This window comes from Crocuta crocuta, unplaced genomic scaffold, assembly GCF_008692635.1.
Source record: "Crocuta crocuta isolate KB4526 unplaced genomic scaffold, BGI_CrCroc_1.0 scaffold57, whole genome shotgun sequence".
Classification (NCBI taxonomy): Eukaryota; Metazoa; Chordata; class Mammalia; order Carnivora; family Hyaenidae; genus Crocuta; species Crocuta crocuta.
The window spans coordinates 3,924,582-3,951,642 of NW_027532163.1; the positions used below are offsets into that span (position 1 = coordinate 3,924,582).

General features: G+C 42.4%; 1 protein-coding gene across 2 annotated transcripts in view; it reads left to right on the top strand.

Moving 5' to 3' along the window:
• SEL1L3 (SEL1L family member 3) overlaps positions 1-19,694 on the top strand; it is a 90,714-nt gene extending 71,020 nt beyond the window's left edge. For both annotated transcript variants that reach the window (XM_077776574.1, XM_077776575.1), the window contains exons 17-23: positions 1,472-1,562; positions 1,695-1,779; positions 2,853-2,962; positions 8,785-8,912; positions 9,526-9,628; positions 9,719-9,791; positions 18,525-19,694. In XM_077776574.1, the coding sequence (XP_077632700.1) occupies positions 1,472-1,562; positions 1,695-1,779; positions 2,853-2,962; positions 8,785-8,912; positions 9,526-9,628; positions 9,719-9,791; positions 18,525-18,664 (730 nt within the window). In that variant the 3' untranslated portion in view covers positions 18,665-19,694. The remainder of the gene's footprint in view (positions 1-1,471; positions 1,563-1,694; positions 1,780-2,852; positions 2,963-8,784; positions 8,913-9,525; positions 9,629-9,718; positions 9,792-18,524) is intronic.
• Positions 19,695-27,061: the final 7,367 nt, after the last annotated feature.

The following is a 27,061-nucleotide window of genomic DNA, read 5'->3' on the forward strand; positions in this document are numbered from 1 at the left end:
GTGGTTAAAGTAAAATTTTGCTCATAAACTGGGAAACACAAAGAAAATGGAGGACATCATAGAAGTAAAAAGATGAAAATAAAATGATTTGAGTCTCATCACCTAGGGATAAGTGCTGTTAGCCTTTTTTAAATATTTTTTTTAACATTTTCTTTATTTTTGAGAGACTTAGAGAGACAGAGTGTGAATGGGGGGAGGGGCAGAGAGAGAAGGAGACACAGAATCCGAGGCAAGCTCCAGGCTCAGCTGTCAGCACAGAGCCCAAAGCGGGGCTCAAACCCACGAACCGTGAGATCATGACCAGAGCCAAAATCGGCTGCCCAGCCAACTAGCCACCCAGGCGCCCCAGTGCTGTTAGCATTTTGATAGATAATTTTTAGGTTTTATTTTTTTCCTCTCCATACATGCATCTGCGTGTGTGTGTGTGAATGTATACGTTCGGTTTTATTTCTGTTTTACAAAAATGGAATTGCTCTGTTTTTCATCCTGCCCTCTTTTTTCTTTAACTGAAAGGAAAATTTTGCATAAACATCTTTCTACGGTTTTGAATCTTCTTCTACAACATCATTTTCGATGGCCTCATCTGAAAGTGGCTGCACTGTGGGGTAATTTAAGTAATCACTGATTTTCAGATACTTAAGTTGTTTCCAGTGTTTTTTGTTCATATAAACAGGTCTCCCATGAACTCTGTTGTTACCGAATCTTTGCACATGTCTCTGTTTTTTTAGAATAAAGCTTCACAAGGGAAAACTGTTGGCTTAATGGTGTGTGCATTCTTTAGACTTCCCGCATTTACCCGTTGGGTTAACTGGTCTTCTCACAACGAGTGGCTGTAGGAATATGTCCGTTTCCCCAAACCCATGCTGCTGCTCTGCACTGTGAATCTTGTGACAATCTTTCGACAGGTGAACAGCCATCTCTCGTTGTCTTGCGATCATTCAATTAACTAGCAGTACCGAGCATTTATTTTTTTCCTCTGTGTTTTTGGCCTTTGGTCTCAAGCCTCTTGTAAACTGCCTCTCCCCTGCCAAACGTCTCATGCATCACAAAGGCTCAGCTTTAATTAAGCTTGCTCAGAATCCTAAGCCCCATGAAGCCTTTCACAAAACAGGGCTTTTTCTACGTACCACTTATCTCCTCTAAGCGGGGATGGACGGATTCAAGGACCAAAGGCAAGAATCAACCCAGCCAGCATACCATATACCATTTGGCCAGTAGAGGTAGCTGTTGCATCAACTAGCTCTCCAACCTTATCTGTGAGTTCAGCCTTTGAGAGAGAAAATAAATCAGTGCCTGCAGTATTTTTAACAACAGTATTTATTTAAAAACACACACACACACACCAAACTCATGATTTTGTGGTTTTAAAAAAACTGCTTATTTTATGCCCTCTTATGCTCGAATATAAAGCTCTCTGTGAATATTAGTAAGAGCCACTATATGAAATTTATTATTAATCATCTATTTTTAGGCACGAAGCTTTGCTGTATTATGTTTTAGCAGCAGAAACTGGAATTGAAGTGTCACAGACAAATTTAGCGCACATCTGTGAGGAGAGGCCAGTAAGTAAATGTATTCTTCTCAGAATGGAAGCTCTAAGGTTCAGTATAATGAATTGGGTCGTATGAAGGCAAAATTAGTGACTTGGCTGAAATATCGATGAATTAACTTTTTCTCCCCTTTCACCCCTTTAGGATCTGGCCAAGAGATATTTGAGTGTGAATTGTGTTTGGAGATACTATAATTTTTCTGTTTTTCAAATCGGTGCTCCTTCATTTGGTATGTATAGAAAAATGGGTGCTAAGTTGAAGCATTGGGAGCTTTTAGTCTTTAGTCACAGGGAACATCTAACAGCTTTGTGTGAAGTATGATATTTCTAAACAATTAGAAAAGAGTGTGAAAAATCTCTGCTGTTAAGATCATAATAAACCGCTGTCGGCCTCAAGCAATGCGCTTCTCCTTCTCGTGGTCCACCGAATACTTGAACTTGCCATTTCTTCAGGGTTGGCGAGAAGTCCAAAGAGAAAGTTATTTTGGAGAGATTCTCTGGGCCAGTCGTTTGCCTTTTTGCCCTCAGATGCATCCCTGGCTTCCCGTGCTCTGCTCTGTAGGGTAGCGGGCTGATCCCCGGGAACTACAGTTCCCAGACTCCTTTGCTCTGGGGCGTCTGATTAGTTTCAGCCAATGAGAGGTGCTGGTGAGATGCCCAAGTATTTCTCCTCTTCTCTCTCTACTTTGGACTGTGGCTCCAGCAATGGCTGCACGTTTATGGTTTCAGCTCCTGACTGCTCTTCTCTGGATTGTGGGTTGTTTGCCTTGTCAGCTCTTCCAGCACGCTGGTAACTAATCCCAGTGCTGAAATCCATCTTTGGAACTACTTGACATAGATTCTGTTTTTCTGACTAGACATTGAATGATACATACACTGTTAAGCAAAACTTTTTCCGGAGGGGCGAAAATAAAATATATGGCTTAAACACAGAAAAGAAATACCCATCAGTCATCAGACCCAGGCAGCAAAATTTCAGATGTGAAATAAAGCGCCCAGAGCAATCTTGGCCATTTGGGCTGCAGGGTTGTAGATGGGGATTTTCACAGACCCATTTGGGAGAGCCGCCTGGCAAAGCACGAAAATGTGCCTAAAAATGGTGATGCCCAATACGGAAGCTTTTTCCCCTCCCTTTCCTGCCACACCAAGGAAGCAATGATGTTATGTATTCAGATTCTGGTAGGAAAAAATCTCCGTCACGCAACTGGGAATGTTGAAATGTCGCTCTGAAATAAAAACCGTCGGAAATGTCGCTCTGAAATAAGACCACTTTACAAACGGGCCCGTGCTTTCTGTCCTGCAGCATATTTGAAAATGGGAGACCTTTACTACTATGGCCACCAAAACCAGTCACAAGACCTTGAGTTGTCTGTGCAGATGTACGCCCAAGCCGCACTGGATGGAGACTCACAGGTGAACAACGGAAACGAGCTCTCGGTGCTGTGTTTGTGAGGTTGCAAGGCCTCAAGCCCTCACAAGTCCTCCCATCATTCTCTGCTTCCCAGTTCACAAAATCATCCCTCATCCATTTTCACAGCTCTGTGAGGACATGAATTGTAATGGTGAACCTTCATGGAGCACCTACTGTGGCTCCCCTGCCATTCTGACAGGAGTCTCATGAAGTGGGGATTATTATAACCACTTCATTTGGAGGGTAAGACTGCAACAAGGTGATAAATTGCTCAACGTCAAACAATCAGGTAGCAGGCGAAGCATCCCGATCCTAAACCCAAATCTTATGGCTCTAAATCCAAGAATCTTTCTTTGAGGTCCCATCAAACCTACTGCATAGAAACTGAAGAAATTGGAAGTGTGGCCAAAATGAGAAGTGGTTTGCTTGTCTGGTTGGGCCACCAGTTCAGTGATAGGAATTTGCTCTTGGGGGGAAACTTCTTATTTTGGAATGTTTTTCCATTTATAGAGAAGTTTCAACAAGAGTACAGAGAGTTCCTAATGCCAATCATCCAGCTTCCCCCTAATGTGAATATCTTGCATAACCACAATACCATTATTATCAAACTAAGAAGCTGGTGATGGTTCAGGACCATTAAGTCCACTTCAGGCTTTACCTAGATTTCAGTCACTTTTTCACTAATGCCCTTTTTCTGTTCCAGGATCCCATCCAGAGCCCCCACCCCCACCTTGCATTTATTTGTCATACATTTTTCAATCTTCTTCAGTCTATAATAGTTACTCAAGTCTTGCTCTGTCTTCCATGACCTTGAGAACATGGTTGGGTATTAAGTAGAATGTGCCCCGATTTGGCTCTGTCTTCTGTTTCCTCATGAATAGAATGAAGTCCTGCATTTTGAGCAAGGAAAGCACAGAAGTGATGTGTCCTCAGTGTATCAGCTGAGGCGTACATGATGCCAGTATGTCTCATTATGGGTGAGGCTGATCTCAGTCGCTTGGTTAAAGTAGTTTCTACTGGGGTGCTCCCTGGTAAAGTTAGTATTTTTCTTTCTAATTTATCTATATATTGGGGAGATAGTTTGCAACTCTGCAACTATTCTATTTCTCTTCAAATCTCTGCTTACGAATCTTAGCACCCTTTAGTAGAGCTTGCCTACAACAGTGATTAATGTGGCTGATGTGCTAATGGTGATCCTCTGTCTCACTCCTTCGATATTTGCTGATCAGAATTCTCCTGTGAGGATCTCAGGGTCATTTTCACAGTGGAAGCTGCAATAGCTGTTACCTTTTTATACACCACTTTTCTGGTATTGTGCTTTGGAATCTGATTACAGAGAAAAAGCTGGAAACTTATGCCTATCTTAATTTTTTTTTTAAAGGAGGTACTACATCAAGTGTTTCTTTCTCCCTTCTCCTCTCCTTCTTCTCCCTTTATTCCCCTCCTCCTTCCTGTTTTTACAGAGAGAGAGCGCTAGTGCAGGCTGGGGAGAAGGGCAGAGGAAGGGAGAGAAAGAGGGAAAGAGAAAGAGAGAGAGAGAGAGAGAGAGAGAGAATCCCAAGCAGGCTCCACGTTCCGCATGGAGCCCAACATGGAGTTTGATCCCACAACCCTGGGATCATGACCTGAGCTGAAACCAAGAGTTGGACACTCAACCACCTGAGCCATCCAGGTGCCCCCGAGTGTTTCTTTATTTCGGTTAAAACACCACAACTGTATCACTTCATAGCTATTCGTACATGTCAAGTCACTCAACCACTGAGTCTGTTTTCTCATTTGGAAGGTGGGGATAATAATAGTATTTACCTCATAGGTTATGAGGATTAAATGTTCAATAGAGGGACACCTGGGTGGCTTAGTCAATTACGCGTCTGAGTTCGGTTCAGGTCATGATCTCACAGTTTGTGGGTTGGATCCCCGCATCCAGCTCTGTGCTGACAGCTCAGAGCCTGGAGCCTGCTTCAGATTCTGTGTCTCACACTCTGCCCCTCCTCTGCTCACACTCTGTCTCTCTCTCTCTCTCAAAAATAAATAAACATTAAAAAATGTTTAACATAAAGCACTGAGCGCAGCACTGAGTGTACTCAGTACACATCACCTTTTCTATTATTTCTTCCGGAATGAACTAGGAGTTGGTGTTAAAAGGCCTCGCTATAGAGCCAAACTCCCATAGATGATGTCTGTTGTCACTCAAATTTAGGGGACTTCTTTTTCTCCCCAATTCTGATTTTGGTTTTTTGGAAAAATAATGTTATACAAACATTAAAGGACAATTCTAAAGGAAAATAAACATTAAAGGATGCAGCCACAGTTCTGTGGCAGGGACTTTACTTCTTCTTACTTCGTGTTCCTTTCCAGCCCACAGGAAAGTGTATCTCTGTAACATTAACAAGAATGTCCATGCTGCTTCAAAACCCCGTCTCTTTTCACATATTGTAGGAATGCATGCATTTTTTTTGCATAGTCTCTATAATTATTAATTACTCTTAACCACAGCCCTCTATTCTGTTGAGCTAAATTGGTGAAACTTTATTCTTGTTTGCTAATTTATTCATTGATTTGCCACATATTTATTCTGTCCTACCATGACTGAGACACTTCTCAGTGATGGGGACATAAGATAAAAAGATAGACAATATCCTTGCCTTCGTGGGATTTATAGTCTATTAAGGAAAACAAAGAATAATTTCTTTATAATCTGAGAGCTAGTATTACTGAGACAAACAGTCAAAATGGTTTTATGGCTACATAATAAGAACTTACTGTTGATTTGTTTTCTGAAGGGGTTTTTCTTTTTTTTTTATTTTTTTAACGTTTATTTATTTTTGAGAGACAGAGAGAGACAGAGCATGAGCAGGGAAGGGACAGAGAGAGAGGGGGACACAGAATGTGAAGCAGGCTCCAGGCTCTGAGCTGTCAGCACAGAGCCCAATGTGGGGCTCAAACTCACAAAATGCGAGATCATGACCTGAGCCAAAGTTGGCTGCTTAACTAACCAAGCCTCCCAGGTGCCCCTGAAAGGGTTTTTCTTTCTTTTTTTTTTTAATTTTTTTTTCATGTTTTTAAAAAATTTATTTCAGAGAGAGAGAGACAGAGACAGAGACAGCATAAGCAGGGGAGGGTCAGAGAAAAAGGGAGATACAGAATCTGAAGACAGGCTCCAGGCTCTGAGCTGGCTGTCAGCACAGAACCCAATGCGGGGCTTGAACCCATGAACCATGAGATCATGACCTGAGCCGAAGTCGGGTGCTTAACCGACTGAGCCACCCAGGTGCCCCTGAAAGGGTTTTTCAAATGAATACCTTACCAAGCAGTGGTTGAGTGTGTAGGAAAGGAATTGAAATCTTGTCAGCACTGGATATTTTCATGACTTCATTTTTAATTATTCTAATTAAATAATTATAAGTTGATAACATCCTTCTTGTTTTACATTGCATGTATTTGGTTACTAGTGGCGATGGACACTTTTACATATGCTTTATGACCATTTACTCTTGATAGTTATGTGAATTCTCTATTCGTATTCTTTGCCTATGTATCGATGGGAGTTTTGATGCTGTTTTTTCAAATTTATATCATAATTAGTTCTTTTTACATTTGCCAGTAGATAATGAACCTTAAGCTGTTTTACTAAATACACATATTCTCTGGGCTATTTTCCCATTTATTTTAATTTTGTTATTTTTCCAAGAGACATTAAAATTATATAAAGTGATTTTTTTTTCTTCTAATGTCTCAAGTTTTGAGAGTACCTTCCTTTTAGCAGTGCCTGGGTGGCTCAGTCAGTTGAACGTCTGACTCTTGATTTCAGCTCAGGTCATGAACCCAGGGTCATGGGATGGAGCCCTGGACGTGGAGCCTGCTTAGGATTCTCCCTCTCTCCCTCCCTCTCTCTCCCCCCGCCCTTTCCCTTCCCCTCTCTCCCTCTCTCTCTTTCCCTCCCCCTCTCTCCCTCCCTCTCTCTCTCTCCCCCTCTCTCTCTCCCCCTCTGTCCCCTCCCCTTCTTGCACTCTCTTTCTCTATAAAATAATTTAAAAAGAGTACCTTCTTTTAAAGAATGGAGAAATATTCTATATTCTGCTTGTGTGTGAGTGTGTTGTGTGTACATCTTAAAGACACAACACTTTCTTCTATGTAGGGGTTATTGAGCAGCATAATGGAGGCTAAGATTTGAGATTTGGACCCTGTCTGCTTGTATTTGAATTCCAATTCTTGCCCCGGTCTAGCTGTGTTACCTTGGGCAAGTCCCTTAACCTCTCTGCACCCCAGTTTTCCCACCTATAAAGTTGAGAAGTAATAGTACCTATCCCAATTTGTTGTTATGAACATCAAGTAAATATATATAAAACAGAACAATGTCTCACACATAACAGCACCTGACAGATGATAGCTGGGGGCGCCTGGGTGGCCTAGTCAGTTAGGCGTCCGACTCTTGATTTCGGTTCAGGTCATGATCTCACGGTTCGTGAATTTGAGCCCCATGTTGGACTCTGCCCTGGCATCAGGGGATTCTCTCTCTCTCCTCTCTCTGCCCCTCCCTCCTCTCAAAATTTTTTTTAAAACTTAAAAAAAAAGAAAAAATGTTAGCTACTATTATTTATATCAGGATTATCACATGGGATGGTCATGAGAGGCCTAGTGTGTACACCAGCCTACGTGTTGGCTGATTTTCACTGAGATCCTTATCGATGGCAACTGAAAGGAAAGGCTGAAGGGAAGGTGTAAGTCATTAAAACATGACCATGAATTCTTTGAAGGGCTACAGTCCAGTCCCATCCGTAAATCCCTAATGCTACATCGCACATTGTTTTCTGTTTATTTCTTGCTCCGGCCGCATGCTCAGCTCACGGTCAGTGCTTCTCCCCCAGGCACTGTGGTAGTCTCCTTCCTTTATGAAGCGCCTCTACTGTCAGCCTCTTAACTCTGCTGGGTTTTTTCATTGGATCTGCACAGCCCAAAAAGCAGGTCCTACCTCAGAGAGTCAAGACCAAGGCGTATAAGGAAGAGGTAGGGAAATATACTTGGGAGGAGCTGGTCCGAGAGGATCATGAGAGAAGGTTCCCCATGCGGGTCTAAGAAGGCAGAGACAAACCCCCGTATCTGCCTGTGTGCCTGAGAGAGACTCTCTACATTAGCATGTCAGTCGGGAGTAGCACCCGCAGCCACAGAAGCATTCTTGTAGAGGGGCGCCTGGGTGGCTTAGTCGGTTAAGCGTCCGACTTTCCGACTTCCGCTTAGGTCATGATCTCGCGGTTCGTGGGTTCGAGCCCCGCGTCGGGCTCTGTGCTGACTGCCAGCTCAGAGCCTGGAGCCTGTTTCAGTCTGTGACTCCCTCTCTCTCTGACCCTCCCCTGCTCACGCTGTCTCTCTCTCCCAGAACTAAATAAAACATTTAAAAAAAAAAAAAAAAAAATAAGCATTCTTGTAGATTTCCAACATGGTGTCTGTGTCCCAGGGCGTGATCTGTAAGAGATAGACATTGCCTTCAACTTGGCATTTTGGCTTGTGGATGACACAAGGGCATGTTTATCAGTGAGGTCTGTCTTGAGAGAATGAACAGGGAAGGACAGATTCCCCTGGTTAACTGGCTTCTGAGCAGATGGGACACAGCATTCCCTGAAAACCTCCCGGTTCCTCTGCAAATAAATTTCTCAGACGCATATATTTAGGGAAACAATCTATCAATGAAAATGACAAAACCATCTGGCTTGAGGGACTGAAAAAAAAAATCTAGAGGTTGTAAAAGTTTACATTCTGATGAAGGGCGTGTGGCTGGGGTTTTATTATAAGGAGTTGATGAGTTTGGTTTCTGGCTTGTTTTCAGGGATTTTTTAACCTGGCTCTGCTAATTGAGGAAGGTGCTATAATCCCACATCATATTTTGGATTTCTTGGAAATCGACCCAACTATCCAGTCTAATAACATCTCCATCCTTCAGGAACTGTATGAAAGGTGAGTTCAGAGCCTCTAATCCTGTGGCATCTGGGGGACCCCAACTGGGTGGCGTTTACTTCTGGGTAAAAGTTCACTTTCTTTTATTATGTAACGGCAGTTGTTCCAGAAAAGCGCTCAGGACTTGTTTTGATTAGAGAGCACTCAGCTGGACCCAAGCGATTTCCCTGGTTTAGTGTGTGAGGCTGACCATACAGAATGTGCTTGATCTGAAGTTAAAGTGCTGACCGAGGCTTTCCACGAGAGGGGAAAGAGTAACGTGTCTGATTAGACCATGTCTTTATGCAAATAGGGAAGCATTCCAACGTCCAGACTTTGGACAGACACTCCGATGGAAGTATTGCTGACGGCTCGGTGCTTCAGGGTCCTCCTTGACCCATTAGCTTTTTATTAAGGACAGGACTTCTCTTTTTCTGACATTTCTGCCAGGATCCTGGAATTTCAGGGCAGGCCCGAACTCTTTAGAACTGGCTGCATTTCGTTGTCTCGCATCTCAGGGGTGCCCATTTGCCCAAAGCAGGGGGTGGGTGTGAGGATCTGACCATGAGGGTCCTAAGTACTGCCACCAAAGTGTGCCAGTACATCCGGATGCCCCGTGCCTTTTGTCTTACAGGTGCTGGAGCCAAAGTAGTGAGGAGTCCTTCAGCCCCTGTTCCCTGGCCTGGCTTTACCTTCACCTGAGGCTCATCTGGGGTGCCGCCCTGCACTCTGCCCTGGTAGGCGCCGTCTCCCCCACACCCCTCAGCCCTGCCCACGTGGGTCCCTGCCGTTTGTCAGTCATCTGATTCATGCTTTGGATTTTGCAGATCTACTTTCTGGGAACCTTCATGCTGTCTGTATTGATCGCCTGGACTGTGCAGTATTTCCAGTCTGTTTCAGGTAAAGATTTATAAGAAGCCAGGGCAATATAAAAACGTAGGGATTCTTTTTACCTACCAAAAAGATGACACTCTTCCTCCTCACGCCTTTGGTGATGCTATTTCCTTTCATTAGGTTGGTTATTCACAGGGTAGAGGTTCCCCCCAGGGGTTTGCTGTAATCTCTGGCTGATGGAAGGTCCCTATTATTGTCATATTTGTCAGAGTAAGCAAGGATTTTTTTTTTAAGTAAGAAGCCTAAGATACCAGACTAAAATGTCTTCTCCCATCTAAAATACATCCACTATAGATCTTCTGTTTCTGTGGCCTTAAATCCAAATCTGAAGCCCCTCCAGTATGAATTCTTCCTATTTACCCCCGTCAAGGAATCTAATGTGTGAGATGATAAGCAAACACTCATGGTGAATAAAAATACCCAGCCACATGGATTCAGAAGGTGGGGGCCGAAGAGGAATATGAAATGAGTGTTTAGGTTAGCGTGATTTCCCCTGGTCACTATTACTTTTCTGAGCTGGCGTAGGGCAGTAGTTAGAGATGGATACCGCCATGATGTCTCTTTGGGCTTGGAGTCCAGGCTTGGCTACTCATTAGCTCTGTGATTTATGGTGACTTAGTTCACCTTCCTGATCTCCTGATTTCTCAACAATAAAATTAGGTTATAATAGTAGCGACTTCCCAGGGATGTTAGAAGGGTTCAGTGAAAAACATATACATGACACTTACCAAAATGACTACTATAGTTCCTCTTAGCTATTATATTTATTTGGCATATAAAACCCTCTCAGTAAATGTGAGCTATTACGTTCATCTGCCCTGTCAAACCATAAGAGGAGTCAGAGGCAGGCTTTTGTACATCATTTAGGATATGGCACACTTAGTAGGTGCTCAAATTCGCAAACATCTGACAGTGGAGAATTACAATTTCCCGCCATCTTGAATGACCACAGGAGGACATAATGTCTCATGAAGACCAAGAGGGACACTTACAAATGGGTAAATTAGGACTGGACAAGGCATTTGAGCATTTGCTCAGCCATTATTCATGTAGCAGATAATGAAAAGCGAAAGGAGTGCATTCTACCACACATTCAGCGGTGGGAAGGAAGTCACTGTCGCGAGAGGCTAACGCAGAATCACTTCCCTCTGATTTACCTGAGGAGGTTAACAAGGAGCCATCAAAAGCCCATCCAGATTTGATGCCCCGTTGTATGCCGGCTTATAAATTTTCCTCATGCAAATTCTGTCCCGTCCCTAAATTTGTTACCAGGTAGAGCACATTTATTTTGCATCTTGTCAGTGTTTTCCATTTCAAATTATCTTTGTCAGTTTTACTCTGTAGAAATATTGTTATGATTATTACAAATGCAATTCCGTTAGAGGAGCTGAAAATTGTCTTTATGATTTTATGCCAGCTGGTAGCCATGAAAATTCATGGGCTGGTGGAATTGCTTTTATCAGAAGTTGTCTCTTTTTCCTGTCTTCCTGTCTACATTATCAGTCTCTCTACATTCTCACCTCTCTGTCCCTCCTGCCCTTTGATAGTTTTTCCCCTTTGCTATGTGCCCTTTGCTCTTTTGCACATTCCTTCATTTATTTCAAAACTCTTTCACTTCCTGTGCATGCCTCCCTCCCTGTTGCTGGTCTTGGACAAGTCCAGATGGGCTCTTCAAGTTCATTTAATTCTGTGCCCTTCATTTGGCAGATGAGGAGACTGAGGCCAAATAGATGTGTGGTCTACCCAAAATCACAAAATAGAGTCCAAGAAAGGACAGACGGCAGAAAGGATTTCACACTTTTTCAGACTCACAATGCAGTTGACCCATAAGCAACAGAGAGGGTTAGGAACAGCGACCTACCCTGAGCTGAAATTCTGCAGATAGCTTTGATTCCCCCAAAACTTCACTACTGCCTGCTGCTGGCCAGAAGCCTTACCAATAACATAGTCAATTAACACATATTTTATATGTTATTTATACACGATATGCTGTATTCTTCCATTAAAGTAAGTTAGAGAAAAGAAATTTTATTCAGAAAATCATACGGAAGAGAAAGTACTTTCATGGTGCTGTAGTGTATTTATTTGAAACAAGCTTGTGTATGTGGGTCTATACAGTCCAAACCTGTGCTATTCAAGGGTCAATAGTATTTTAAAGCAGTGGTTACTATTGTGTCTCTGACCGATTGTTGCCTTACATAAAAAATATTTTGTAGCACATTTTTTGGTACCTTGAAATGAATGCTAATTAACCTGCCTACACATGTATTTTTCAAAATAATACCCCACAGCAATATAAAGGAGAAATAAAAAGAAGCCAACTATAATAAAATGATACATATTTCAAAGTGTAAATTCTAGCCCCATACTTCTTTATTGTAATGTGCACATGAATCACCCAGGGTCTTGTTTAATGCAGATTCTGAGTCAGCAGGCCAGGGGTAGGATTCCACATTTCTAACAAGATTTCAGGTGATGTCCATACTCTTGTTCCATGGGCCACACATTGAGTAGTAAGGCCCTAGAAGTTAAAAAAAAAAAAAAAAAAGTCTCCACATATTTCCAAAATATGCCCCCAAGTAATACCTACTAGCCCTGTTAGAACTAGTGTTAAGTAGTAAATTATTTTCATATTTAAAAATTTTTTTAACATTTATTCACTTTTGAGAGACAGAGAGAGATAAAGTGTGAGTGGAGGAGGGGCAGAGAGAGACAAGCACAGAATCCAAAGCAGCGTCCAGGCCCTGAGCTGTCAGCACAGACCCCAATGCGGGGCCTGAACCCACAAACTGTGAGATCGTGACCTGAGCCGAAGTCGGACGCTCAACCAACTGAGCCACCCAGGCGCCCCTATTTTCCTATTTTTAATGTCCTCGACATCAGGGCAAATCTGTCAATAGCTTTGAAATAGGAAGGTACTCTGTCAGGGATTAGGCAGTGGGCAGGGGACGAATTGGCACACAGGGGCAGGCGGAGAAAAATGCTCAGAGGACAGATCTGTCTCCCCAGTGACCCGGGGCCTGAGCTCTCATGACCTGCCCCGTGGGAAGGGGGCGGGCGCCCTGCAGAGGCTGGTCACCATGGTGTGGTGAAGCAGGCACAGGAGTGAAGCCTGGGTACTGACTGACAGCGAGGAGAGACCAGATTCGGAAGTCAGGAGCCTCCCTGAAGTAGCCTCGTGTAAGGATTGTGCTGTGAGTTAGGGATCTTTGTCATTTTGTGATTTGCATTTTTCCAGTTAGTTGTTTTTAAACATTAGTGATTTATGATCAGACTTTTAAATTGAGCTGTCCATCCGTTTTGCTTTCAGCTCCAACTACCTTCATTTTCCTCCTGAGTTTATGTGCTCTGTGATATATAGTCCACACTCCGCCGCGTTTTCCACACTAAATTGTCCGGTGTTGGGAAGGTTAGCAGTGTGGGACAGTAGCTAACAACACGGGCTCCGGAGTCATGCGCTAAGATTCTGGCCCTGCCACTGACTTGTGTGACCTTGGGCAAGGGAGGGAGCCCATGCGTGCCTCAGTTTCCCTTTCTGTAAAATAGCCGAAATACAGTACATCTACCTCCTGTTGTAGTTGAGGGAAGCCAACAACCAGATAATACGGTGTAAAGTGCTTAGAAGTGAACAAACGGTAGCTCGTGGCTCCCTGAGGGGTAATATCCTCCGGGATTCCACCCTCAATTCGAGCTTGACATCAGGTAGCGCCTGCACTTACACATCGTGGTTTAATCTCAGTAACAGACACAATTCCCAGAGCCTACTGGGTTTTTCTACATTGTTAGACTCTTTCTCAAACCCTAAACTCTTTTTTAAAGTATCTGAAAGATATTGACCAGGCTGTCAAGAGAACCGAAACAGTACATGAAAAATATCACGTGTCTCTCATTTCCTTGAACTTGATTTTGCCTCCTAGCTTGTGTTCTACCAAGTGGCTCAGTCTTTCTTGAGGGCAGTGCCTCCTGGGGTAGTGCAACGGTCCCCGAGTCCCTGGACTCAGACTAAGTCCACTCAGTCCACGCAGACTGACTGTCGCCAGTCTGATAGCTGCACACACACTGCCCTGCGCCTACTCTGTCTGTCCAAGTCCATGGGCTTTTGCAGCTTCTGGTCACCTCGGGCTCCCGCCAGCTTTGCCAGGCTGAGTGCTCTTCGCCTTTTTTCTCCCCGGTCTTCCTTTCTGAGATTGCTGAAGGGGCAAGGTGAGGGCTTAGCAGCCAGTACAACCCGCAGCCGGGCTCAGCCACTTTCCTAGGCCCCAGCCCCTCCTTTTCCCGCCCCCCTGCATCTCTTTAGTGCTCTGCCTCTCCCCTGTCAGGGACGCCAAGCGTAATTGCCTAAATGGACTCAGGCTTTTGAAAAAACAAAAAAATCCCCAAGCAAAGTACGTCTAGAGCCATTTCCATTTCTGCCCTGCTAGTGGCTCCCTCTGAGACAGAGAAGGCCTGGAGGTTGGCTGGCTGCCAGAAGGAAGGTAAGGAGAGAACAGAGGGGCAAAATGGAAGGAACCATTTCAGAGAGTCCTGCCTTACCAGTGTTACCATGAACTTCATGTCCCAGTAGAATGCCCAGTGTAGAGCACGACGTGCAGAACAAACTAGCAGCTTCCGGGTGTGATGGGCTAACCTCTCACTCCAGTGTCATTCTATTGCAAACATTCTTAATTCAAGCCAACTCCTTTCTGCCTACATGGTTAGCCCAGTGGTCTTTGAAAAAGAGTAAGATGATGTGAACGAGATTAATTAAACCATTTCTACTTTTCTGTCCTCTACATTTCCAGTTAATGAGGTTGCTACTAAACCTGCAGTGAAATGTCAGAAAGCAGTGCTCATGGAAAAACTAGTAGCTTTAAAGTCAGAGCGATTTAATGGTGAGAATTCCCTTTTCTTCGATCTCCGTTCCCTTGGTGCTGATCTAGTAGCTTTACTCGTAAGAAATGTTTAAATGACAAAGAATCTTACACTTGTCCCGGGCCTCGATCTATAGAGCTGGAGACCCAGATAAAGTAGGCTGTGTCTTATTCATAACATAGGATTTCCAGAGCTTGCTTGTCCCTCTCTTTACTCCCCAGCTTTGTAAGCTTTATTTTTACTATCTCAGGACGGACCCAATATATTTTCTCAGATTCTCCTTTCTCTTATTTTCCCAACTGGTCAACCGACAAGCAGACATTTTTCCTACAATAGTCCACAACAGGGGTCGGCACATTTTTTTTTATAAAGGCCAAATAATAAGCATTTGGGGCTCTGAGGGCCATCTCAACTACTCAACTTTCATTATAACGCCAAGGCAGCCATTGACAATACATGAACACAAATGGGTATGGCCCGTTTCCAGTAAAACTTTATTGTGGACGTGAACATTTGAATCTCCTTTGTTTTTCACATGTCATGAAATATTACTCCTCTCTTGATTTTTGCTCAACCACCGAAAATCGTAAAAAACCATTCTTAGATTGCAAGCCATATGAAAACAGGTGGTGAGCCCCCTTTGGCCTGTGGGCTGCTGTGTACCAATCCCTGGTCTATACCGCTCAGGAGCGGCTTTTGATTACTCTCACTAATGTATAGAACACGGTCCCCCAAGCAGCAAGTGATACGCAAATCACTTCTATTTGGCTCTGGAATAGTCTCTGTAATATTTGAAACAGCCCACTACTTTCCTGGTTACCCTGATTCCAGTCCGGAATTAGTCAAATTAGCACACATTTCAGGTGAGTGGAGACAAAGAGGCCACTTTAAAATTATGATGGGCTGTGGGGGGCTTGTCCAGGNGTTCTTACATGGATAATAACAAATTTACTGTAGAAACATCGAGCATTTTTATGATGCTCTTACAAGAAGATTCAAAGTGTGCCAATGCTAATTATGCATTCCTTTTACATTTACACATTGGCACTTTTTTGTTTTAATCAGAAAACTGATTGCTGATTTATCTTGTTACCATGGTGAGTTAAACATTTTTTCCCCCAGAGCTTGAAAAGGAAAAAATGCCTGCTTTAGTACTTTGTTAACTTCCTCAGAGATGATCAGAAAGATAAATCTCTGGGCCTAAGGGGATCTGGGACACCATCTGATCTAGGCCCTTCAATTCACAGATGAGGAAACTGAGGCCTATGAGAGTCAAGCATTTTAGGACTGAAATAGCTGCCACTCAGTACCTTTGATAAAGTCACCTGTTAATGACAGATAAATGAGACTCGCCCAGGCCAGGTCTTCTGACTCCAGCAAATGGTCTTTGTACCATGCCGCTGGGCCTCAGGCTCCCAGCCATGGTTAGATCATCTACCGGAGTTTCGGCTGTAACTTAGAAACGTCGTATCATTATGCAATACCCTGGGTCCTCCCCACCCCACCAACCACCACCACTGTCCTGTTCTTTCAAAACGGTCTATGGATTCACAAGATCTTCTGTAGGTGTTGGGAAGGGTCCCTAGGAGAATTCCTTTCCATATGCAAAAAAGCCAGAGGGTTTGGATCTCGTTCCTGAAGTTTATGGAATGGCCTCTCGGAGGTGAAGCTCTTGGATGAGTTTATCTACAAGTCACACCGTCAGTGTGGTGGCACCTTTTTAAAGTTGATACATTTCAGGAGGGACACAAGGAACCTCTAAAAATGGTCCCACTTACTGAAAAATTGTATAAGACTCCAGGATTGCTGAACTTGATTAAGATCACTACTTAAAGGGGCACCTGGGTGGTTCAGTTGGTTGAAACATCTGACTTCAGCTCAGGTCATGATCTCGAGCCCCATGTCAGGCTTTGTGCTGATAGCTCAGAGCCTGGAGCCTGCTTTAGATTCTGTGTCTCCTCCTCTTTCTGCCCCTCCCTGACTTGTGCCCTGTCTCTATGTCTTTCAAAAATAATAAATAAATGCTAAAAATTTTTTTTTAAAGATCACTACTTAAAGACAAGCTAGCAGTTTGCACAAACAATGGCCACTATATTAGCTATATGTCACACATGCCTACAAAGTGCTACCCTCATATCACAGATGAAGAAACCACAGCTCAGAGAAGTTAAATAACTAGTCAAAGATCACTCATCTGGTACATGTGAGTCGTGTGACTCTTGATCTTTCTGGCTTCAAAGTGTCTGCTGTTTTCGTAGCCTCCTGGGGAGGGAGCCTGGAAACAAATACACCAACTCTTTTATCAATCCTTTAAGACATGTCCCTGACATTAGTACATCTTAACACACATTACGAGGGTACAACAGGTATGCTATCACCTGTATTAGTAGCTAACATTTGTTGAGTCCCTCTGAGTACCAGACCCTGTCTGAGCACGTTATATACACTAACTCATTTCATCTTGTAACAACTTAGCCTGGTATAGGTCCTTTTATTTTCCCCATTGTTTAGAGGCAGGAGGAGAGTAGATGATTTGCCCAACAGATAAAGGAGAGTGCCAGAGTAGCCCATGGCCAGAGCCCACAATCTCAGTAACCAGGACACCTCTCAACCTCAGTACGTAAAGCAACGTATGCCAGCCTCAGCACTGCTGATATGTGGAGCCGGATCGTTCTTCATTGGAGACGGGCTCTCCTGTGCATTGCAGGACGCCTAGCAGTACCCCTGGCCTCTACCCACGGTCTGCTGGCCACAGCCTGCCCTCCAGTTCTGACAACCAAAAACGTTTACTGACATAACCAGCTGCCCTCGGGGAACCACAGTTGCCCTCTGTGAGGAGCAGTTGAGTGGTTCAGTTGGTTAAGCATTCATCTATTGATTTAGGCTCAGGTCATGATCTCACAGTTGTGAGATCAGACTCTGCGCTGATGACACGGAGCTTGCTTGGGATTCTCTCTCTCTCTCTCTCTCTCTCTGTCTCTTCCTGAAAAATAAACAAACTTAAAAAAAAATCGCTCTAGGGGCACCTGGGTGGCTCAGTCGATTAGCGTCCGACTTCGGCTCAGGTCATGATCTCACGGTTCCTGGGTTTGAGCCCCACGTCGGGCTCTATGCTGACAGCTCAGAGCCTGGAGCCTGCTTTCAATTCTATGTCACCCTCTTTCTGTGACTCTCCCTTGCTCACATCATCTCTCTCTCCCTCAGAAATAAATAAAACATTAAAAAATTTTAAAAAAGAAAAAGAAAAAATATCGCCCTATATAAAAAGCACTGACAGAAAGTACAAAACTTCATAAAGCTTCCCTAATCTTTATGGTGGGTTAGCCTTCTTACTAAAGGTAGGTTGATAAATAATTAAACCAAGTAATTATGATTTCCAACACTTATACACATTTTATCTAAATAACATAATTAAAAACAAATTTGGCACATCATCCAACTGGAATAAGAACGTGAGTAAAACAAACACTCCTTTCTGATCGACTGGTATAATTCATGGCTCGCATGACATCAGCACCATAAAATAAAAAAAAGAGAGAGAGAGGTGACCACAGGAAAGATAGACCAGGAAACATAAAGAGAGTTGTTTTTTCTCTCTTTCTTTTTTGATTAAAATATTTGCATGGAAGTCACAGCATAAATGCAGAACTTAGCCTCCCAGGATGTCAAAACCAGCAGAGATCTCTGCACATCTATTCCAATCCGCTGTGTTATAGAAGGGGACACCAAAGTCCGACAAACTTAGATAACGGTATAAAGTTACTTAGTTAGTGTCAGGGCCGCTGGACTAGAAGCATCTCTCCTGGCGTGCTAGGGTCTAGGTGTGGTTGTGTGTCCTGCACGCACTGGTTTGACCGTTCAGCACCTGTCGTGCCTGTGTCTCCGCAGCCAGCAGTTCTGGTCCCACACCAGCCCGGACCCCCTCAGACCCCACGGCTCCGTCCGCAAGTCCGGCGGTGACTCCAGCAGCAGATGCCTCCGCTCAGGACCAGCCCACCGTCACTAACAACGCAGAGCCTGGGGAGTGAATTGTGTGCTCCAGGTCCCTCCAGATGAGAGGTGGTCCTTCCGGCAGCGGGTACCAGAAAGCTGGGACTCGGGCATTATACTGATAAACACCTTAGTACATGTCTTGTCAACTGGATGCGAATTTTGCACTTGGTGTCTTTTTATTATTTTTTAAAAATCGAATTATAAGGAAGTACCCAGAGCAGTCAGTGGCTAAACCAAAGTTATTAGACAGAATCAAGGAAACTCCTGATCAAAGGGGCCCATTGGGGAGGTTAATTGGGTCTTGGGTCCCTGCAGATGTGTGTACGGGGGGTCTTAGTTTGCCCTGTGGCATATAGGAATCCTTATACACTGAGATGCATTTTAAAAATCAGTCCCTTGTTCATTCCCTTTTATTAAGCAACGGAAAATTGTGATTTCTCTACCAGTTAGAGAATATTTTGATATGTTTGCCACAGTCCTGCTCCTCAGAGTCCAAAAGACGGGTTTCAATTTGACTTTCAAGACCCAGCGTCTCTAAGGCACCTTGAAATAAATAGGTTATGGCCAGACATGCAGGGAAGGCGATGGCTTTGTAAATGGGTTTACATTTTTCTCCTTGGATTTTTCTAGGGTCGTGCTTCCAAATCATTTAATGACATTGTTGGATATCGTTTACTTTTCAATCGAATCCATAAAATAACATTTAGAAAATTCTTAGTATTTAACTGTAGTCTTCTCCATGAATTACCCATTAGAATAGACTAGCAGCAGTGGGATATGCAGGAAATAAGCCTTTAGCTCATAGTTCCATCCTTACCCCTGTGCCTGCCTGAGTTTGTGTGAGGGTGCGTGTGTGTGTGCACTTGTGTGCGTGTGTGTGTGTGTGTGTGTGTGTGATTGAGAGAGAGAGAGAGAGACTGAGAGAGAGGGGAAGAGGAAGAGCAGACTGTACACTGTATGCTGCTAAGGTAGTAAATAAATCAGTAATGCAATATTGTGGGTCCAAACTACTCTTTGCACTACTTTATTTACAGTAGTAAATAAAAATTATTTTTCTACCGTTGACTTCTTGGAAATGGCTTTTTTTCTCTTTTTCATCGTTACTGTTGTCCTCATACAAAGCCCTAAGGTCCATTCTCCCCCAGGAGAAAATAAAAAAGAGTCCTCCTCATTTAATGGTAACCCATTAATATTTACAGACACCAAGGTGGAAGGAAGGTCTTCTCCAAGGATTTCATGCCCATAGTTTGGTCCCTGTGGTATTTGCATGGTACCAAACATTGTTTTAGGGCTTCTGACTACTCTGGGGCTATATTCATATCAGTTCTGGGTAACGTCTGCAGTCCATGCTCTTTCTCCTATGTGTCCTGTGTTGAATGTTCTTGTTTTGTTAAAGGTTGTCTTTCCTGTTTGCGAGAGAACCAGACTTTGGAGTTCGACAGCCCTGGATTCAAATTCTGGTTCTATACCTTACCAGCTCAATAACCTTGGATGAGGCATTAACCCTGTATGAGTCTTGGATTACTGCTTTAGAAAGTAAGGGTCATAAAATCTACCTCTTGGACTTTTCATGTGGTTTAAATGACTTTTTGTAAGTAAAACCTCCTAAGATAGTGCCCTGGACATGGTTGATTGTTATTTTTATTAGAAAAAGTATGAGGAGCCCCTGGCTGGCTCAGTTGGTAGAGCATGAGACTTTTGAGCTTAGGGTTGTAGGTCCAAGCCCCACATTGGGTGCAGAGATTACTTAAAATAAAATCTTTTAGAGAGAGAGAGAGAGAGAGAAGCCTGGGCATCCAGATGCCAGATAAAGGGCTCTTTGCTTTACCTTGGTCCTCTCTCCATGGCGAACACACTCACTTCTCAGTTGCTGGGATTATAAGACTGCTGATGGCTCACAGCTACATTCCTCACTGGGAACTGCCATCAGCTATAGGGACCAGCCCAAGGTTATGTCCTTGCAAGAACCCCTTGTGGCCAATGACGTGTTGTTACAGGGCAGGCTTTCTCAACTGCAGAACTGTTGACATTTGGGACCAGATGGCTCTTTGTTGTAGGGGCCACCTTTTGTATTATAGGATCTTTGGCAACAGCATCCCTGGTCTCTACCCACTAGATTCCAGTAGTGCATGTACCCCCTACCCCACCCCACACACACACACACACACTCACACACCAGGTGTGACAGCCAAAAAATATCCCCAGACATAGTCAAATGTTTTCACAGGGGTGGGGAGGAAAATCACCTCCTGCCACCCTTCACCTTGGGAATGACCAATATAGGAAAAAAAGCTTCTTGCCTCAATTTGAAATAGCCCTGAAGGGCCCTCCCAGCTCCAGAATGCCAGCTTGGTGGCAACCTCATTATAGTTCAACTTGTCCCTCTGCCCCATTCTGCCTTCCTTGTTGGTGTAGCATATCCTGACAATGGTCCCATAACATTTCACGTGCCACCCTGCACCTCAGAGTCTGTTTCCAAGGAACACAGCTATATTAGTCTGCTAGCGCAGCCATAACAAAGTATCACAGACTAGGGGGCTTAAACAACACAAATGTATTGCCTCACAGTTTTAACGCCTGATCCAGGTCCAAAATCCAGGCGTCAGCAAGGCTATTTTCTCCTGTAGCCTCTCTTCTTGGCTTCTAGTTGGCACAGTCTTCCCTCCGTGCGTGTCTGTGTGGTCATCTCTTCCTCTCATAGGGACACCAGTCACATCGGATCAGAGCCCACCATTATGACCTCATTCACCGCAGTGATCTCTGTAAAAGCCCTGTCTCCGAACACAGTCACATTCTGAGATAGTGGGTGTTAGGACTTCACTGTGAGAATGTTGAGAGGACACAATTCAGCCCAAAACATAAGCTGAGACACCGTGGGTGGCTGCTTCCGTTCCAAAACATGGACTCATGGGAGCCATCCTGATCCGAGACAGGTGTCCAAACATGCTCATCTCCGGGTCGTTCCAGTGCTGAGCTACTTCAGGGGAAGCGGTAGGTAAGTCACACATCAATCCAAGTCCCAGCTAAGGCACGTGTTCCCATGGGGGGTTCTCAGGCTGTATGATCAGGGTCCAGCCCACGCCTTCTCAAGCCTTGACCTCCCTCTTCTCTCTTCAAGCTGGAAATTCACTTCCCATGAGGCTAGCGTCCAGGGGGATTGGAGCATAACCTTGCATAGTGAAGTCAACATGGGTGGGGATGGGGGGAAGGAATGGAAACATAGGGCCCTGAGCTGGTATTTAGTTCCTTTCCTATTGTCCCCTCCCTTTGGGACATTCTTCATCAAGGGATGTAGACCCATTAATTGTGAAATAAATCTAGCACACCAGATGTGATTTCTTTGGCCCATCCAATAATTTTTAAAATTTGAATTATTTCCGAACATCTTAAAATCAAGGATTTAGGGCTCTTCCTAATAAAATCCAAAGATGGAAAAAAACAGCTTTCATTCCTACATGGCAAGAATGAGCTGAAGCTAAGGAGGTTTGCCCCTTTTCGATAGAGCTTGTGCCTTCTGGTTTATCCCAGTCCCCACCATTCCCTGTTGATTTACACCTAGCTCACCTATGCTTTGTAGTTCCTTCTTTTTATTCTTAGTGACCGCATTTTGGCAAATCTGAGAGAGATGCCCAGGGTCATAAACTGCTTAATCATTGTCAAGCCTCTGTTACCTGGGGAAGTGGTGGTCTTTCATTCCACTCTTTGGTAGAGAGAGATGCCAAGTTATGACTCATTTGAAGTCCTAACAAAGTATCTAAAAAAGTTGTAGGATAAAACGTCAATTAAAAAAAAAAAAAAACCAATAGTGTTTTCCTATACCACCAAATAAAATACTTAAATAATTAAAATATTAAATAATGTCCTTTACAACAGCAACACAATTTTAAAATGCCCAGTAATTCTCTCTCTCTCTCAAAAATAAACATTTTTTAAAATGTTTTTTAAAAAGTAGGTGGGGGGGGCTTTTGGGTGGCTCAGTTAGTTAAGCAGCCAACTTCGGCTTAGGTCATGATCTCACAGCTCGTGAGTTTGAGCCCCTCATCGGGCTCTGTGCTGACAGCTCAGAGCCTGGAGCCTGATTCAGATTCTGTGTCTCCCTCTCTCTCTCTGCCTCTCCCTCGCTCATTCTTTCTCTCTCTCTCAAAAATGAATAAACTTAAAAAAATTCTTTTAATGTCCAGTAATTAACCTAACAGTAAATTAACTATATCTTTACAAAGAAAACTGAAAATTTTATTTTAAAAGAGTTTTTTAAGTATATTTATTTATTTTGAGGGGAGGGGAGGGTCAGAGAGAGCGAGAATCCCAAGCAGGCTCTGCACCATCAGCACAGAGCCTGACGCGGGGCTCAAAATTCACAAATTGCTAGATGAAGACTTGAGCTGAAATCAAGAGTTGGATGCTCAGCTGGCTGAGCCACCCAGGCGCCCCTAAAAAATTTTCAAGTACGTAAGAGAGGATATAAATAGAGTTGCCTGAATGTACATGGATAGAATATAACATACAAATATGTTAATTTTCTCAAAGTTAATTTATAAATTCAATGACATTTCAGTCAGTCCTGATTTTGTGTTTGTGAGGAACTGACAAACTGTCTTTAAGACGTGTATGAAAGAGTATACATCCATTACAGGTAAAGAAAATTTTAAAAAGATTAAGAAAGAGAACTGACCTACCAAACATCATTTTACCTCAAAGCACAGGAACAGAAAGAGTGGGGTGGGTATGGAGGAATGGACAAGTGGTTCAAAGGGAAAAAATGGAAAACCCAGAAGCGGATGAGTTATAAGTGGACATTTGGTGTATGATAAAGTGTCATCACAAATCAGTTGGACTAAAAATAGAATATTGAGTAGACAGAGTCAGGAAGTTGGCTATTCATAGGTAGAAACACAAGATGGAAACTGTATTTCATGTCCTTTATAGAGAAGAATAAATTTCAAATTTAATTAGCCTTAACTGTGAAAGGCAGAACTGGAAGACTAGTAGGAGAAAATGCGGGAGAGTATTTTACTGATCTTGAATCAGAAAAGACTTTTTTTAAACAATGTATAAATTTCTTTTTTTTCAAAAATGAAGGATTTCCGCTCTGGTACTGTAGACAAAATTGGCAGATTGGTGACAGATTGGAAGAAGGCTTTTGCGACATCCATCACCACAAAAGATCAATGTCTGCAGTGGATAAGAAATGCATGCTCGTCGACCACAGCAGAAACCCCAGTAAAAAAAAAAAAAAAAAAAAAAAAAGCATCTGATCAGGCAATTTATGGAAGGAGAAAATCTAATGATATACAAGTGGATAAAAGGCTGCTCAATCTAACCCGAAGCCAAAGAAATACAAAATAAAATGACAGGATATCACTTCATAAGCACACATTTGCAAAAATGAGAAAGACACAAAGACTGAGATATGGGGGAATAGAAGCTTCCATGCTTAGCTGTCATGAGGGCAAATAGCTGTGCAATATGGAGGTAAGGTACTTACTGAAAATTAAGTGTTTATTACCTAGCAAGCCTATTCTTGAGGATGGGCTCCACAAATTGCAGGCCTGACAGGGGATATGCATGAGAGGGCTATTCATCACAGCACCATTTCGGAGACTAAGGAGATGGAGCAGCCTTGATGTCCATCATCAGGAGAATGGACATGCTAGACGAATGTAATGGAAAACGATGCACCAGTCAGAGAGTAAGGAACTAGACTTATGAGCAGCAGCATAGAAAGACAGAAAAAAAATGTATTAGCACATGAAAACACTAAGCAACTGAATAAAATCTGTATCTTAATCCTACCTGAGTAAATTAGAAATCCAACTCCCAAAGAATAGCATATACATATATAGGTGTATATACACATATATCCATATATACATATATGTGTGTGTTTATACTTTTTTTCCCTAGGATGCGCACATAGCTCTCAACCTTGGTGATATTCACATTTTGGGCCATATGGTACTTTGTTGGAAGGGTTTGTCCCATGCATTGTAGTGTGCTTAGCAGCAGCTCTGGTCTCTCTCTACTAAACACCAGTAGCATCCCTTCCATTGTGACAACCAAAAATTTCTCCAAACGTTTCCAAATCTCTCCGGGCAGGGATGGAGGAAAGTTTGTCCTGGTTGAGAATCGTTAGGTCAAATCATATATCACTGGCTCAGACTATTAGAGTAGCTAGTCAAGTACGCAGGGACAGGGACTGGGAGAAAGACTATGAAGAAAGAAAAGTATTACAATAAAAAAGAGCAGTGTTTTGCACACCCGGTGATGGTGTGCCATGAACTGAAGAGAACGATTAATTCTACTTTGGGTAACTGGGGTCAAAGTATAAGAAACAAAGAAAAACAGAAGAAACTAAAATTGGCTTCAGTCCTCAGAATTGGCAGGTGTTTATTAGAATTCAGTCTGCTATCATTTGAATATCCTTGAAGGGAAAACAATAAGTAGGCCCTATAATCTCTCAATTTTTGTCTTTCACTGTGACTTTAGACACAATGAGGAAGGCTTGGCTTTCCTTTGATGAGTCTGTGCTGAAGCATATTTTGCAAAAGCTATGGTGTCATGAAAACAGTGTTGGGTTAACCAATGACAGACAAAGCATGTGCTGTGGAGATCAGCAGAGCAGAGAACCATACACTGCTGAGACAAATCAGCCCTGATGCAATTGCCTGGATTTTAAAACTAGAAAAAGCTAGAAAGGAACGTTAAAAAATATGTAATAGTTTCTAAAAGTAGCATATTACTAAAAGATATAAACGGGGAATAAAGCTAGAACAGCTTCATTAATATCATACAAAATAGACTTTTAGACAAGGGGCATTACAACAGATAAAAAGGGACACTTCATTATGTCAAAAAGGATAATGAATCAGGAAGCTAGAATCTATATTAGAAATACAGATATGACTAGTAACAGAGTATCAAAAATGTATGAAGCAAAAACTGACAGAAATAAGGAGAAACAGAGAAATCCACAAATTATAAACATTGACACACTTCTTTCAGTAATAGAACAAGCAAAAATAAATAAGTATACAGAAGTTCTGAATGACAAAACATTTTATAAATGTTTTAACATAAAACACTACACCCCAAAATCATAAAATACATATTCCTTTCAAGGGCACATAGTATGCTTACAAAGATAAACTATATTCTAGGCCATAAAGCCAGTCTCAATAGAATTCAAAATATAGTATATACATATATAGGTGTATAGACACATATATATATTCTGACTACAGAATATATTATTTGACTACAATGGAAATAAATTAGAAGTTAACAAAAATAAAGCAACTAGAATAGCTGGAAAATAAACAATACATTGCTAAACAGCTCACTGGTCAAAGAAGAAATCTCAAAGAAAATTAGAAAATATTTTGAACTGAATAATAATAAAAACACACCAAAATTTGTGGGACTATATAACATTAACTGTTTATAGGAAGTATATCTCAAATCAATGATCTAAATTTCTACCATAAGGAAAAAGAAGAACAAGATAAACTAAAGTAAGCAGAAAAAAGATAAAAAAGAAAAAAAGATATTAATGAAATTGAAACCAGAAAATAAAGAAAAATCAGTGAAATCAGGGGCACCTAGTTAAGTATCAGACNCAAAGTAAGCAGAAAAAAGATAAAAAAGAAAAAAAGAAGATATTAATGAAATTGAAACCAGAAAATAAAGAAAAATCAGTGAAATCAGGGGCACCTAGTTAAGTATCAGACTTTAGCTCAGGTCATGATCTTGTGGTCCATGGGTTCAAGCCCCACTTCCGGGCTCTGTGCTGACAGCTTGGAGCCTGGAGCCTGCTTCAGATTCTGTCTCCCTCTCTCTGCCTCTCTCTCTCTCTCTCTCTCTCTCTCTCTCAAAATTACAAATAAACATTTAAAAAGGGGGGGAAGAAAATCAATGAAATAAAAGCTGATTATTTGAAAAAAATCAATGAAATTGATAATGTTCTGGAGAAAAAACACAAAATTGCCAATATCAGGAATAAATGAATATATCACTACAGATATTACAGGCATAAAAAGATTAATAAGGGAACATTATGAAAACTCTACACCAGTAAATGTGATATCATACATAAAATGGAAAATTCCTTAAAAGGCTTGAACTGCCAAGGCTAATGTAAGAATAAATAATGTGAATAGTCTACAGCTTTTAAGGAAATTGAATTCATAGTTTAAAACCTTTCCAAAAGGAAATTTCCAAGCCCAAATGGCTGTAGTGGTGAATTCTATCAAAAATTTAAGAAAAGGGGCCCCTGGCTGGCTCAGTTGACAGAGCATGTGACTGTTGATCTCGTGCTTGTGAGTTTGAGTCCCACATTGGGTGTAGAGGTTACTTAAAAATTAAAAAAAAAAAATTAAAAATGAAGAAAAATATAATTCAAAATCTACACAAACATTTTGGTAAAAGTAAGAAGA